The sequence below is a fragment of the Canis lupus genome, chromosome 18 (assembly GCF_003254725.2).
Source record: "Canis lupus dingo isolate Sandy chromosome 18, ASM325472v2, whole genome shotgun sequence".
In the NCBI taxonomy this organism is placed as follows: domain Eukaryota; kingdom Metazoa; phylum Chordata; class Mammalia; order Carnivora; family Canidae; genus Canis; species Canis lupus.
Window position 1 is genome coordinate 46,420,865 of NC_064260.1, and position 13,867 is coordinate 46,434,731.

General features: G+C 61.7%; 2 protein-coding genes across 3 annotated transcripts in view; one reads left to right on the top strand and one right to left on the bottom strand.

Annotated features, from left to right (window-relative positions):
* Positions 1-3,948, bottom strand: part of TRPM5 (transient receptor potential cation channel subfamily M member 5) — a 27,985-nt gene extending 24,037 nt beyond the window's left edge. The window contains exon 1 of the mRNA XM_049096304.1: positions 3,503-3,948. Within this exon, the coding sequence (XP_048952261.1) occupies positions 3,503-3,948 (446 nt within the window). The remainder of the gene's footprint in view (positions 1-3,502) is intronic.
* KCNQ1 (potassium voltage-gated channel subfamily Q member 1) overlaps positions 3,932-13,867 on the top strand; it is a 324,161-nt gene continuing 314,225 nt past the window's right edge. For both annotated transcript variants that reach the window (XM_049096377.1, XM_025451838.3), the window contains exon 1: positions 3,932-4,326. In XM_049096377.1, the coding sequence (XP_048952334.1) occupies positions 3,947-4,326 (380 nt within the window). In that variant the 5' untranslated portion in view covers positions 3,932-3,946. The remainder of the gene's footprint in view (positions 4,327-13,867) is intronic.

The following is a 13,867-nucleotide window of genomic DNA, read 5'->3' on the forward strand; positions in this document are numbered from 1 at the left end:
GGCTTAGGCATTTAACCATTCCGTACTGAGCACCTACTGCATGCAGCTACTTCTCACAGTGGCTGAGGAGGGCCCTGGGAGCGACTCTGTGTGGACGCTCCCCTTGGACCCTCCCTGGGGGTCACCCTCAGTAGCCTTCCCTCTCCCTCCTCTGGCTCCTTCTGTTTTCTGCCCCCCCCCCCCCACTCCAACCCCCAGGAGAGCACTATCCCTGCCTGAACAGCATGCCGGGCTGAACATGAACAGCATTCGGGGCATGCAGCCGGTGCTCAGCGAGGACGGGGGAGTGTGGGGGTGCCGAATCAGAAGTCCTGCCAAAGAAGGTAGCCAGGCAGGAGCCTCTGGTGCCGCACCCCTGGCCCATAGACCTCGTGGCAGCCCCATACCCTGTGACCAGCCTCAGTTTACCCAAATGTTGACAGCCCTCCGGCCCCAGGGAAAGAATGTGGGGTGGGTTGCAGGGTGCGGAGGCCACGGAGGGAAGCTGAGTGCAGGGCTCAGCCTGGGGAGGGGGCTGTGGGCGGGAGGGGCATTCCAGAGGGGGCCTGGTAAGCTGGTACTTCCTGCTCCCGAGGGCTGGCCCTGGCCTCACCCTGACCCTGGGTCTTTCCTCACCTGAGCCCAGTGCGTCCCAGCCCCATTCGCTATGCCCGCACGCCCAGCTCCGCCCCACTGCCCCAGCTCCCACCCACCAGCCCAGGTCCTGGGTCCTCCCCTCAGGCAGCCACCAGCTCCTCAGAGCTTGCAGGGAGCTCTCAGCAGCAACCCCCCCGCCCCTGGACCCCGGCCAGCCTCCTATGCACCCCAGAGTCCCCCTGCCACAGCCCAGGGCCCCCAGAGTGGAAACCTGTGTGGCTCAGGGCTCCCTGAGTGCCCCTCACTTTCTCCCCCCACCTTGGCCTCTGAAAAGCCTCCCCAGGTGCTTGAGTGGTGACCTGTTAAAATTTTAAAAATAAGGAGACATATAAAAAAGTAAAGTTGGTCATGTTGTGACCTCAGTCAGCGGCCAGCTCAACAATGGCCAATTCAGAGGCAGTTGGGTCTAATCTCTGCCCGGACTCCCCACCCCACCCTGCCGACTGCTTCAAAGCCATTCCCGACATCACACAACCCACAACAGCAGGAGGAAGTAGTGCAGTGCACACCTCCAGCACCTGTGCTGCTTCCCCCTGAAGACCAGTGCCAACGGGGCGGGCAGGAGCCAGGCCACCGGCCCTTCCAGACCCACTTTCAGAATAATGAGCCCTAGCAACCAGCAAAAGGTCAAGAGGATTCTCTGTGGCATCGTCATGAATGAATGTTTTTTTTAAGATATGGGATGTCTTTTACTGCATGGTTCTTTCCCCTGCTCTGGTCGTCCTTCTGTGGGTGGGCCCTTCCTGAAACTTTTTGGTGGACGGAGAGTAATTTTGTTTTCAGATAAAAGAGCCCAGTGCTTTACTCCCGTGTTCCTGATTCAGATTTAAGGATTGCTCCGTACTTCCCTGGTTTCATCCTTCCATATCTCTCATGCTCAAAATCTTCGCTCCTAAGGGGTCTAACATCATGTACACAATCCCAGAGTAACAACACGGAGGTTGTTAGTGACAACGCGGTTCCTTGGGATCCTCGGTCCTAGGAACGCCGGCGAAAATGCTGACCGCAGGCGACCTTGTGTGGCTGTGCCTGAGCACGGGGCAGCTCCCGGGAGGGATATTCTTGTTGTCTGTGATGTTTTCTGAGGAGAGGAGCACAGCATGTGTCACTTCCTATTTTCCCCGGTCTTTGGGTCGTTCCTGGGAGTGGAACTAACCCGAAGGGTCTACTGGGCCATTTGCTAAGTGCACCCGGGGACCCTGCCGCTGGCAATGCCGAAGCACCGTCCCCCACCCCCCTCCCCAGGGGCCTTGCCTGCGGGACCTGCGGGATGTGTGGCCGTGGCCGTCAAATGTCTGGATGCCCTCCAATCAGATAGGGGGGCAATGGTATCGGCCTGTACTTTTAATTTGCATTTTTCGCGTTAGCAGTGACGTCGCTCACTTTTTCATAAGTGCAAAGATCACAAGCTCCCCTAAGCTGTGAACTCTCGCGTCCTAGGCCGCCTGCCATTGCCTATCTGATTTTCAATGTCTTGAACAAGCCGGTGCTGTTAATCCTTTACCTGCCAGGTAAGTTGTAAAGACTCTTTCCGGGGGCCCATTGGTCTTTTTGACTTTGCTAATTTCAGCTATTGTCTCGATTTCAAGCACAGTAGGATGCAAGTTCCCTCCCGGCCTTCAAGTGGTTGCGGAATTCCCCAAGACTGTCTTACAGAATCCATGTGACCCCACCTGGACTTTTATATCTAAGCCTTCCAAACCCATTCCTGTGTGTGCATGTGAGGTGGACCCACACTTTTTGTTTTATTTTCTTTCCTTCCTCCACAGCTCTCTGATTGTCCCAACACCACCCACTAACAGATCATCTTCCCCCTTTGGGTTGGGATGTGGATGTGCAGACAGGGCTTGTTCCTGGTGCATTCATTCAGAAAGTATTGAGTGAATGCCAGCGGTGGGCCCCGCCTGTCCCCTGGGGCTCTGTGGACGCAGACTCTTGCTGGCTGCCTGCCGGTTTGTGGGTTTGTAGCCGCGCTGCTGTGCTTCCCAGAAAGGTTTCCTGGCCTCAGGGGCCCTGGAGTCTCCCCAGTTCCCTGGAGCGGGCTGGGACCCACTGCGTTCCTTTTTCTGCAAATACCAACAGGTGGCTGCGTGTGGGCACCATCCCAGGTGTGGGGAGTGAAGGGCCAGAATTTCGCTCTATCCAATGGAAGCTGGTTTTCTCATGGTTGAGGGGTACATGAAATAAATCAGCCTGGGGTGCTCAGTGAAGACCTGGGAAGTGTCTGGTAAGTGACCTGTCCCTTGAACGATGGCCGGGCGGTTATCCCTCTGCCCCGTCAATGTCCCGAGAGAGGCTGTTTATTCAGCACCCCCAACTCCTGCACCCCAGCATGCAGGGAACCAAATGCCAGCCCAGAAAATGACCAGAGGCAGTGTGCAAGACCTCGCAAACCTGATCCCATCCCACCTCTATACACCCTGCCCCTGGCATCCGGGGAAATCCCTGGGATGCAGTGTCAAGCCCAGGGCAGAGCTCGAGGAGGACAAGACATCCATTCTGCATGTCCCCAGGACCTCAAAAACACCTTGCCATGACCTGCCCCGTAATCAAACCCTGCCTACACCCCCGACCGGCCACCTCCAGTAGGCCCCACATCGCCCATGGGCAGGGCTCCTATGGCTGTCCCTGACCCACAATGGCCCAGGTTTGCCTCCTGGGGTGGATGGCCCCTAGTGGGCACTGACCAGACCGCATTTTTCCCCACCCACAGTGGGCGGGCACAGGGAAGAGGGTGGTCAAAGTGTTGGAGGAGCTAACAGGCCGCCCCCTGGTGTCAAGAGGGTCAGTCTGTGGGTGCCCTAGGGTGCCGCCTTCTCCCCATTATCCCAGCCTCTCTCCGGTGAAGTGGGTTATGGTGCCCTACCCTGTCTGCTCTCCTGCCGGGGCAGGGCGGTCTGCAGCAGCTGCACCTGTGCCCCTGGCCTTCCTCCTCGGCTCAGCTGGGGGCTCCTGAGTAGCAGGTGGGCGTGGGGGGCGGGGCGCGCACGTGGGCGCACACGGGGCAGAGCCGAGGCGCGGAAGGCGCGGGGCCGGGCGGGGGGAGCAAGCAGAGGCGAAAGGGCGGGAGCAGCAGGTGGGCGCAGGCCCGCGGGCTAGGGCGCCCGGAGCGCCGGTTGGTCCGGGCGGGGCGTCTGGCCAGGGGCGGGGCGCGCCATCCCCGGGGACCGGCCCGCGGCCACCACCCCCTCCGGCCCCGCCCCCACGCCCCGGCTGGCAGCGCCGGCCGCCCGCACTGCGCCCCCGGCGCCTGCCCTCGCCACAGCTCCCGGTGCCGCCGCCGCCGGCCCCCCGCGGGCCCAGCCTGGCCATGGCCGCGGCCTCCTCCCCGCCCAGGCCCGACAAGAAGCGCTGGGGCTGCGGCCGCCTGCCGGGCTCCCGGCGGGGCAGCGCGGGCCTGGCCAAGAAGTGTCCCTTCTCGCTGGAGCTGGCGGAGGGCGGCCCGGCGGGCGGAGCGCTCTACGCACCCATCGCGCCGCCCGGCGCCCCGGGGTCCGCGCCGCCCCCGTCCCCCGCCGCGCCCCCGAGCGCCGCCGACCTTGCTGCGCGGCCGCCCGTGAGCCTGGACCCGCGCGTCTCCATCTACAGCGCGCGCCGCCCGCTCCTCGCGCGCACCCACATCCAGGGCCGCGTCTACAACTTCCTCGAGCGTCCCACCGGCTGGAAGTGCTTCGTCTACCACTTCGCAGTGTGAGTCTGGCCCCGGCGCGGGCGGGGCACGGGGCTTCCCGCGGGCTGGGGTGGGGGGTGCGGCGCGGGGACGGACCCTGTCTCGTGCCACCTGCTGCCGCGGGGACCGTGCCAGCTGCCACTCAGAGAGGCCAAGAGGGAAGAAGAGGTTAATGGGGCCAACAGCCACTCTGAGGAGCCTGTCCCTTGAAGTTCAGGGCGGGTGTGGGTCTGACCCTGGAGGGGGGTGTCCGACCCTGGGGTGGCTGGCGGGGGGGGGGGGGGGGGGGCGGGGAGCTCCCCGCTGGCTCTGCCCAGGCATGTGGCGGGGCGGGGCAGGGGGAGGCTGCCCCAACCCAGAAGTTGGCTGCACGCCTCCTTGGAAGGACGGTCCAGGTGTTAATCCTTCTGGGAAAGGACGTGCACCAGGGGGAGCTTGCCCTTGGGTGCAGCAGACAGAACTCCTCAGGGTCGTGGGGCATCTGGGACTCAGGAGCCCCCAGGAGGGGAGGGTCCCAGCTCAAGGCAGGCCATGTGTGGGGAGTGTCCTGTGCCAGGGGAGTCAGTGTGGCTGTGGGGAAGGCCCCACCCCCTTCAGGGACCCGAGCTCCTGATGCAGGGGACCCTGGAGGCGCTCCGGGGAGGGGTGGGGCTGGATCCACATTTCTAACCCTCCTTTGGAGGCAGCTGTGGGCCAGGAGACAGCGGACCCTCGGCAGCACCTGACCTGCTCTCACCCAGGTGGCTCTGATGCCCGCTGGGGCATGCCTGCGGGGGGCAGGGCGCTCCATTCCTCAGGGGTGGGGGTACAAGGAAGTTACCTCCTCAGGGCCACCTTCCCCGCTGCCTGCCCCGGAGCCCTCCCCTGCCGTTCCTCGGCTCCACTTCCTGGCTGCCCAGCCCGAATCCTCTTGGTACGCTGCCAGCCCTTGGCCCGTGAGCCCTGGCGTGGCCGTCCCCACACTGATGGTGGGGCTGGGGGGCTCCCTCTGCTTTCTTTCCCTTTGGTAGTGACAGGTGCTGGTCCCTGCTGGCTGGAGGCTGGGAGAGACCTGGTTGGGGGGCGCAGTCAGAACCCTTTCTTCTCCTGCCGGCACTGCCACCGGGTCCCCAGGGATGCAACGGGAGCCAGGCCCTGGCTGGCTGGGAGCATTGTCTTGGGAAGGTGAAGCAGGCCGGGGTGGGGCAGACTCAGCCTCACACTTTGGCTCCTCTGAGCAGAGGTGGTAGCAGGGTCACGGCCCTCCGTGCAGGTCACAGGGACAGGTCTTTAGGACTGTGTCCCTAGAGGCAGAGAGGGCCCTAGTCTTCACCTCTAACCCACCCTGGCCCCCAGGTTCCACAGTTCAGAGGGTGCATGACCATGACATGGCTGATGTGGGTGGGGTGGGGGCTCTGCCCTCAGCTGCAGCAGAGGCTTGTCTCAGGGCTTAGGGAGATGTGGGTGCACTGACCCCAAGGGGTCCCCTGCGTCAGACCCTGGCTGTGTCGCTGCCCTGCCAGGGTCAGGCTTGTGGGTGCCCCTGTGCACACGGGCTGCTTGCCTCCTAACCCTGGCCTGAGACGCCCAGGGTGGGATGGACTCTATGGCTAGGCCTTGGAGGAGACCCTGCCTGCCGCCTCTCTGTCCTGGAGCCCTGCACGCCGGATCCAGGGGGAAGGCAGGGAGGCAAGCCCAGAGGGCCTCCAGGTGGTGTTGCAGTGCCCCCACCCTTGGGTGGCTGCCAGGGCTGGGGGCCTCCAGAAGCCCCACAGGCTTCAATCCTGGGGGTACAGGCCCGTGGGTGCGTGTCACCCGGGCTCCCTGGCGGTGGCGGTGCCGTGTGGAGGAAGAGGACTCGCCGCGCCCCAGAGGAAGTCTCTGCTTACACTTGTGTTTTCTTCCTGATTCTGATTGTTTAGCTCTCGGAAGTTTGCTCAGCAGAGTCGCCTTTGCCTGGCCTTCGCAGGAGCGGGCGGGCAGGGGTGGCTTCTGAGGATAGTGGCTGAACGTCTTCCCCGCGGGGGCGAGCCAGGAAGGGATGCTCCTGGAGTGGCTGTGTGCCCTTGGCTCAGTCATTTCCTGCTCTGGGCCCTGCCGTGTGAGAGGTGTGCCGTGGTCCTGGGCGTAGACACCCACTGCGGCTCTCCCGATGCGGGCTGGGGCTGAGGGGCGACCCTGGACAGGAGGGCTTGTGGCTTAGCTGGGGCCTGGGAAGGTGCCTCCTGCCCCCTAATGTCTCCAGGAGGATAGTAGGCCCTGGACACTCTCGATTGGCCAGACTTTGAGGGCACCTGGCCTTCTAGCTGAGATTGTGACAGTGACCTGTGGCTGAGTGGTCGGGGCCAGGCTGCAGCCCCACGAGAGGGGTGGACAGCAGCCACCGTGGCCCTGGCTGTGGTTCTCAGAGGCGTCCGAGGTGGGGTGAGAGAAAGCCCCGTCCTTGCAGAGCCACACCGTGGAAGGGGCAGGACTGTTGCCGAGGCCGGCCAGGCTTGCTTCCCTGGCCTTGAAGCGCCTGGCCAGGTGGGTGGACGTGGGAGCCACCGTCCTCGTGGGCCCTGCAAGGCTGGGCACACTCTCCCAGGCGCAGCTGGGGAAGCGGGCCAGGATATCCTGTCCCTCTCCTCTTCGGGGAACCCCTACTCCGGCCGGCCGCCAGGAGAGCAGCCTTTCCTGTGTGCGCCTGGCCTGCCCTGGCCGCTGGGGTCAGGGAGCAGGACTCTGCCTCCCGCTTGCTCGGGCTTCCTGCCCCCGCCCAGCCCCCCCAGACTTCCCAGATCCTTGGTGTCCTCACCTTCATCGTGGGGCGGCTTCCCATCGAGCTGAGGGCCTGGGGGTCCTGGTCTCCTTGCTAGTGGGCCTCAGTGGAGCCAGGCAGGTAGGGGAGATGCCCAGACGGAGGAGGGAGCAGGGTTGTCATAGCAACCTCTGGCCCCTGGGCTGGGCCCCCTCCTCCCTCGTATACCCTCAGGGGTCCCTGTCCTTCCCCTGACTGGTGAAAGCCATGAGGAACCCAGCCTCCCCTCTTCCTCCCTCTTCACCCACCTTCTCTCCAGGCTCCCCTCCACGCCTCATCCCACCTCAACCTCTTGGGAACAGCAGGATGACACGGGCAGACTCTTGTCTTGTCCCAGCTGCTCCTCATCCCACCTCCTGCCACCCCTCCCACCACTGTGGCTGCTTGGCCTGGGCACCCAGCTCTTTCAGCTCCCATGAGCCCCTGCGGGGCAGGTGCAGAGCTCCCCCAACAGGCAACATCCGTACCTGAGCCCTGATGTTTGGAGATCAGGTGCAGCTGAGAGGTTTGAGGGAGGGCCTCAGGAGAGTGGGGAGGGCCCTGGCTCCTAAACTTAGCTGGGTGCTCCCGTCGCCACCCTCTGCCACCCTGCCCTTCCTGGGTTCCCAAGGTGCCTCTGGCAGCACCTCCCAACGAGCAGGTGTTAATCATTGACGCGCTGGAAGTCAGCCTAGTGGTTTCTTGGGCTGCGTGGTGGGCAGGGTTGGGGGGAGATGATGTCTGATCTCTCCCCTCTGTCCCCTTTGGACCCCCTCCACCTGTCCCTCAGCCCCAGTTTCTGGTGAAGTCTTTTATCTCCTTCCCGGGCATGGCCTGGCTTAGCCGTGTGTGTGTGTGTGTGTGGGGGGGGGGGTGCGTCGTAGGCATCCCTTATGTCAGGGTCATCAGCCTGGGAGTGGAAAAGCCTTGAGGCCACAGGGACAGTGGGAGGACAGGGGACAGTCCAGGGGTGGAAGATTTTGGAGCTCTGTGCACACAGCGGGGCCTGGGGCCAGGAGGCCACATAGTGCGGGATGTGGGGTGGCCAGGCAGTGCTGAGAGCTTGGATGGGGGACGAGGTTTCGTGTCTGAGCACTGTCCGTGGCTGGGCAGCCTCACTACATTGCCTGGCTCTCTGAGTGTGCATCCCCTCCTCTGTGGCAGGCTTGGCAGGCTGCTCGTGCCTTCCAGTAGGGTTGCTCAGATAGGAGGGAACATTCGCCTATGCCTGGACCCGAATCAGGCTCCCGGGGGCTCAGTGCCTGTGGGCTTTGCCTGCGCCTGTGGAGTGCCAAGGTGCTGGAGGGATAAAGGGACTCCTTTGCGCTTGCAGCCCCCACCCTGGGACCTTACCACGCTGCAGGGTGTCATGGGGCTGGGTGAGGGGTGGGGGGCCGTCCCAGAGAAGACAGACGTGCGGTGTCTTGGGCTGCTCAGTGCCCACAGGGTGACCTGCCTGTGACGAGGAGGGACGGGGGGACTGAGGTGTCAGGGCCTGGCCATTGGGGATGGCAAGATGGGCTGTTGTGTGTGGTGTAAATGGTGGAGTGTACACTCACGATCACACAGGTGCCCTTTGCTTGGGTTAAGACAGTTGTGTCAAACCCCTGATGCCTGGGACCTACCAATGTGTCTGCACGTAGAGGCAGGGCCTCCAAAGAGGTGATAAAGGGAACATGAGGTCACTGGGGTCCTCACGAGAAGAGTGGGTCAGGACACAGACACATGAAGAGAGAAAACCCCGTGAGGACCCAGGGAGAGCATGGCCATCCACACACACACACACACACACACACCACACACACACACAAACACACACAGAGGCCTCAGGAGGACCCCACCTGCCTGCCCCTCGGGCTTCGGCCTCCAGGATGGGGGGACAGTGAGCGTCTGTGAGGCTTTGCGAGGGCCATCCCAGGGCACTCCTGCCCCTCCCTGCCTGGTGGGGCTGCACTGGGGCCCAGGAACCAGCATGTCATGGGTGCAAATGCAGCAGCCCCTGCCATGTGCTGTCCTGGGAACGGTGAGCAGCTGCAGGGCTGGAAACAGGTCCTGTGGAGCTAAGCAGCCAGAGCCTGGGGCACCGCATCCTCCAGGGTTCCGGGTTCCATCCCTGCTTCTCAAGGAGTCAGGAACTCAGAAGCCTCCAACTGCAAGAGCCAGTTCCCATCGTCCCTCCTCTGGTGCTGGACACCTTTGCTGGCACGAATGGGGGTTCCCTGGCCCTCGTGCTCTGGGGCTGCTGCTAGAAGGCAGGTGTGGGCCAGCAATCTGGGACCCAAGTGTCCTTGTTCGCCAGCTCCCAGGGGAGGGGTGCCTGCTGCTCCAGGAGCACATCTGGAATAGAGAGGTGCAGACGCATGGGTCCTGGGCTTGAGTGGCTGCTCTTGCTGGGGGCCCTGGCTGGAAAATGGGCACAGGTAAGCTCTGTGGCCCTTCTCAGACTCACGTTCAAAACCAGCTTTTGGCCGGTGTGATATCTTTTGTGATTCAAGACCCTGTTGTCTGGTGAGATTGTTGTGGCTGGGACTCACATCTGGCCCCTGTGAAGTGGGAGATGGTATCCAAGGACAGCGGTCTGCAAGGAGCATGTACCAGGCTAGGAGGATCGCAGGGCGGGCGCATCATGTGGGCCCTGGGGAGATGCCACATGGAAGCTTCTGGAAGCCCTGTACTCCTGGCCCCTGTGGCTGGAGGAGAGGATGCCGCGAGAACTGCACCATCAAGACCTTTTGAACTCACACCCCGTGGATTTGGTTACCGTGTGGCAGGCCAGGCAGGTCTGGCTCCACTCTCAGAGAGAAAGTTCCTTGGAGTGAGGGTCAGAGCATGGAGGAGGTGGCCCTGGTCCCGAGGGCACAGGGGGTGACCGTCCACACCTCTTCCTGGGGGGCAGTGATGGCCACCAATTTCTGTCCCGAGGACTCCTGGGTGCTGTGAGCAACCCCAATGTCATGGAGGGCAGGGTGGTCTCTATTGACAGCAGGTGTGGGGTCTGGATGACCCCCAGTGACACTACGTGACTCAAGCCCCGTGCAAGTGGAGGGGGATGAGTGGTGCTGTGTGCAAACCTTGGGGGCTCAGAGAGGGGAGGTGATGTGCCCAAGGCCTCATAGTGGGGTGTGTGCCCAAGGCTGTTGGACTCAGAAGCCTGCAGTTCCTTTCCCCAGCTGGGGCTGGAATCTAGGTGGGCCTGCTGAGGCCCCCTTGGGTGGCAGGGGGTTGTGGTTGTGATTTTGACCCATTTGTCACAGAAGGAGAGGGGAGGTACCACTGGGCGGCGGGGGAGGGGGGAGTGGGAATCCAGGCAAGGCCCAGCCTGGAGGTACCATCTTGGCTGGTAAACTGACCCTCTGCACGTCCTAGGACTGATCCCCCTGTGGGCTGGGTGTACCCATCAACCTCTGGAGGCCTTTCATCTGGCTGCTTCAAGGTCTCTTCCTTACAGTCCTGCTGCCCAGAACCACTGGCTTCTGCTCCAGGAAGCCTTCCTGGATTGCCCCAGGCAGAGCCTTGCCTTGTTCCTCTGCCACCCCTTCCCCAGAGCTCCGGCCCCTGATGGCTCTGCTGCTCTTGGAGGTCCGAGTGAGTGGGTGGGCAGGGCCACTGGGGGCTGTCACCGTCCTCCCTCGCCTGGCAGTCAGCCGGGATGGGGACACTCACAAGAGGGTCACCTGGCATCCGGCCTCCGAAGCCCAGGCCCCCTGCGGCCTGTGCCGTGGCGGTCAGCCTGCTGCCTGGCAGCTCGGAGCCCACAGACAGGCCGGGCCTGATGATCTCCGTCTGTGGGTATTTATATCCTGCGGCATTCCTGAGCTTGGGAGAAGGGAGTACTCGGAAAGCACTGCAGGAGAGTCCCGCAGGCGCTGGGGCGTTTGAGAGGGTGTGGGGTACGCTTCGGAGCACTGTCCTCAGGCTGTGGCCATGGCACTGCTGTCCAATGGTTGTCCAGGGGCGAGGGCCTGGGGCCTGGGAGTCTGCTACCCACCTGCGGAGCGGTGCTTCCAGAGGATCTGGGCACCGAGCACGTGTCCCGAGGAGGGCCTGCGCCCCCTGCAGAAGCCTGTCCGGTGAAGGATCCATGTGTGAGCCCAGGGGACGGTGACGTTGCCCATGGAGGGTCCTGGGCAGCCAGAGAGGGTGGTGGACAGAACTCTCTGAACAGGTCCCTGACCTGCTGCCCGTCCACCAGCCCCAGATCAGGGGGCCCATCCCTGCCCATCTGGGGCTCTGGACCTGGTCCCTACTCCCCTTTTCTGCTCAGCTACTTCCCTGTGGGGAAACAGGTCTAGCCACTTGGCTCTTGCAGCCCCTACAAGCTGCTCTACTTCTGCCTGGAAGTTTGTGTGATGCTAACGTCTTCGAGCAAGGTGGGGTCTTATTCCCGGAGTCACATCCAGTGTGTGTCCTCAGGCACCCCCACTTCCACCCACCCTTGCCTGCAATCTGCAGAGGCTCCCTCTGCCGCCTCCATAAAGCCCTGACAGCCACCCCCTGCCATCAGGTGCCACGTCCCTGAGAAGCAGGGGCTGTGGGCTTCCCCTCTGAGTGCCCCAGGGTGGGGGGCCCTCTCCACTCCCTTCCCATACCATCCTCTGACCCTGAAAGGATGCTCAGAACAGTGGCTCCTCTGCCTCATCTGTTGGCTTTGCTGCTAAGGCCTACACAGCGAAGGTCCACAGAGAGAAAACAGGAGTGAAGGCCCAGCCAGCTGGACCCCTGCCACCATGCCCCCAGCTCCCTTCAGCCCTGGAGTACCTCTCTGAATGGAGGCTGCCCAGCCCACCTGGTCCCACCAGGGGCTGCTGCTTTCAGCTGCAGGCTGGTTATCACCTGCCCACCTGGACAGGCAACCAGGAACAGCCCTGGACCAGGGGACAGGCCACCGCCTCCCAGGAGTACCCCCACATGGCAGACAGGGTAGCCGGGGGCCCCTGGGGGAGCCCAGGAGAGCTTCAGGCGGTGCCCGGGGAACCACGTGCTTTGAACATTTAATCTTGATGGGTCGTGTGGTTTGGCTTTCTGTTCCATGACGTCTCCAGCTGGTCGCTTATAAAAGTCACATCTGCATTCTTGGCTGGGGCAGCTCAAAATATTATAAAATGTAAAGCTCGGGTAATTAAAACAGTGCAGAGCTGACATATGCCCAGGCAGATAAACAGCGAACAGGATAAAAAAAAAACCCGCATACAGACTCAACTTTAGGTGAAAACATAGCCAAAACACAGTCCACCTCTCTGGTGGGAGAGGGAGAGTTGGTGTTTCAGTCCGCGGGCCAGCAGAGGCCCTGAGGGAGAGGCCCACGCAGGCCTCAGGTGGAACCCGAGCACACTGAAGACAGCGGGGGCTCCTCTGGGACTCCAGAGCCAGGCGCGTGAAGGTGAAGTTTGTGCGAGAAACAACCCTCGTGTGGTCCCGGTGCCAGTAAGAACAGCAAAAGACAAAATCTGGGAGAGGGATTGCCTCTAATAGCAGACGATTCACCTCTAATAACGAAGGAGCTTCTGAGTACACAAAAGCCCATGGACCCCACGGCAGGTGCACAAGAGATGTGAGCACAGCTCCCGGGTCCTGAAGTGGGAAGGTGCTCAAGGTCAGAATGGAGCAGATGTGACATGCTAGGTGCCATCGGATGAGCAGGACCCCACCGGCGTGCACAACTCCCCCAAACCTTCTGGTGTTTCTGAGGCTCGGGGAGACTGCACTCCTCCTGCAGGCCTGTCTGCGTGCATTTACCCCCTGCCGCGGCAACCCTATGTCCTGCGGCCTCTCTTGAAAATATTGGCCAAAACAGAACAAAACCACCCTCCCCCCCAAAAAAAAACAAGCAGGAAAATAAATACGGGTGCACCAAGCTGTCTGTTAAAGCTCTCCTTCTGACAGTGAGAAAGACGGGGAAGATCCAGGTGCCCGCAGTGAGGACCGGCTGCATCTGTCCACTGTGCGCGGAGTCTTGAGCAGATGTGAGGGAGGAGTGTGATCCCTGTATGCTTCTATGGAGTGATTACCAGGATCTATTTTCAGTGAAAAAACCCCAGGGAGTGAAAGTCACAGACAAGCTACGACTCCTCTAGTCAAGGAGGAGGCGCAAACACACAGGTGCTTGCTTTATGTGAGGAAAGTCAAGGGGTGGGAGGCCGGCCCAGGGCTCCTACAACAGTGACCTCTAGAGAGACGGAGGGACACAGTGGAACCCATGTGGATCTGAGTGTTCCTTGTCCGATGACAGCGCGGACTTTGAAACCACGTGGTTTCAGGATTTTCAGCTGTGATGGCACCAGTTTCATTTATTCCAAAGCCCGTGCACGGGATCTGTGGGTTAAGGCAAATGAGCAATTAGGTTGGCCTCCTTGATGGCCAAGATTTTTGGCCTGAGAGGAAAAAGCCAACCTAAGTTAGAGGAGGTTAAGCAAAACCCATCCTGCCTGCATTAGGAAGAGAAGGTATCAGGAGATGTTCCTCATGATTTTATATTTAAAGTTTATTCTTCTGTTGGCTGGAAGGAGCTGGAGCACCCCAGCTCACAGACGGCGGCCCCTCTGCCATCTTCCGAGAGGTCCCATCCTTCCCAGACATGTGGCTGCATTCAGGTATGGGGCGGGAGAGGTGCAGGTGGATCCCATTGCACTAGAAGGCGGGATGGTCGCCAAAGACCTCTAGGGGCCATATCACCAGGCTTCGGCGACAACGTGAAGGTGTGCCCCTGGTTAAGATGTGACAACCCAGAGCGATGGTCACAGCGGACTGATATGCATCGTGAGGACTCTGACTCCCTGAGCTCATCCCTCCTGTCGAGGGGCAAA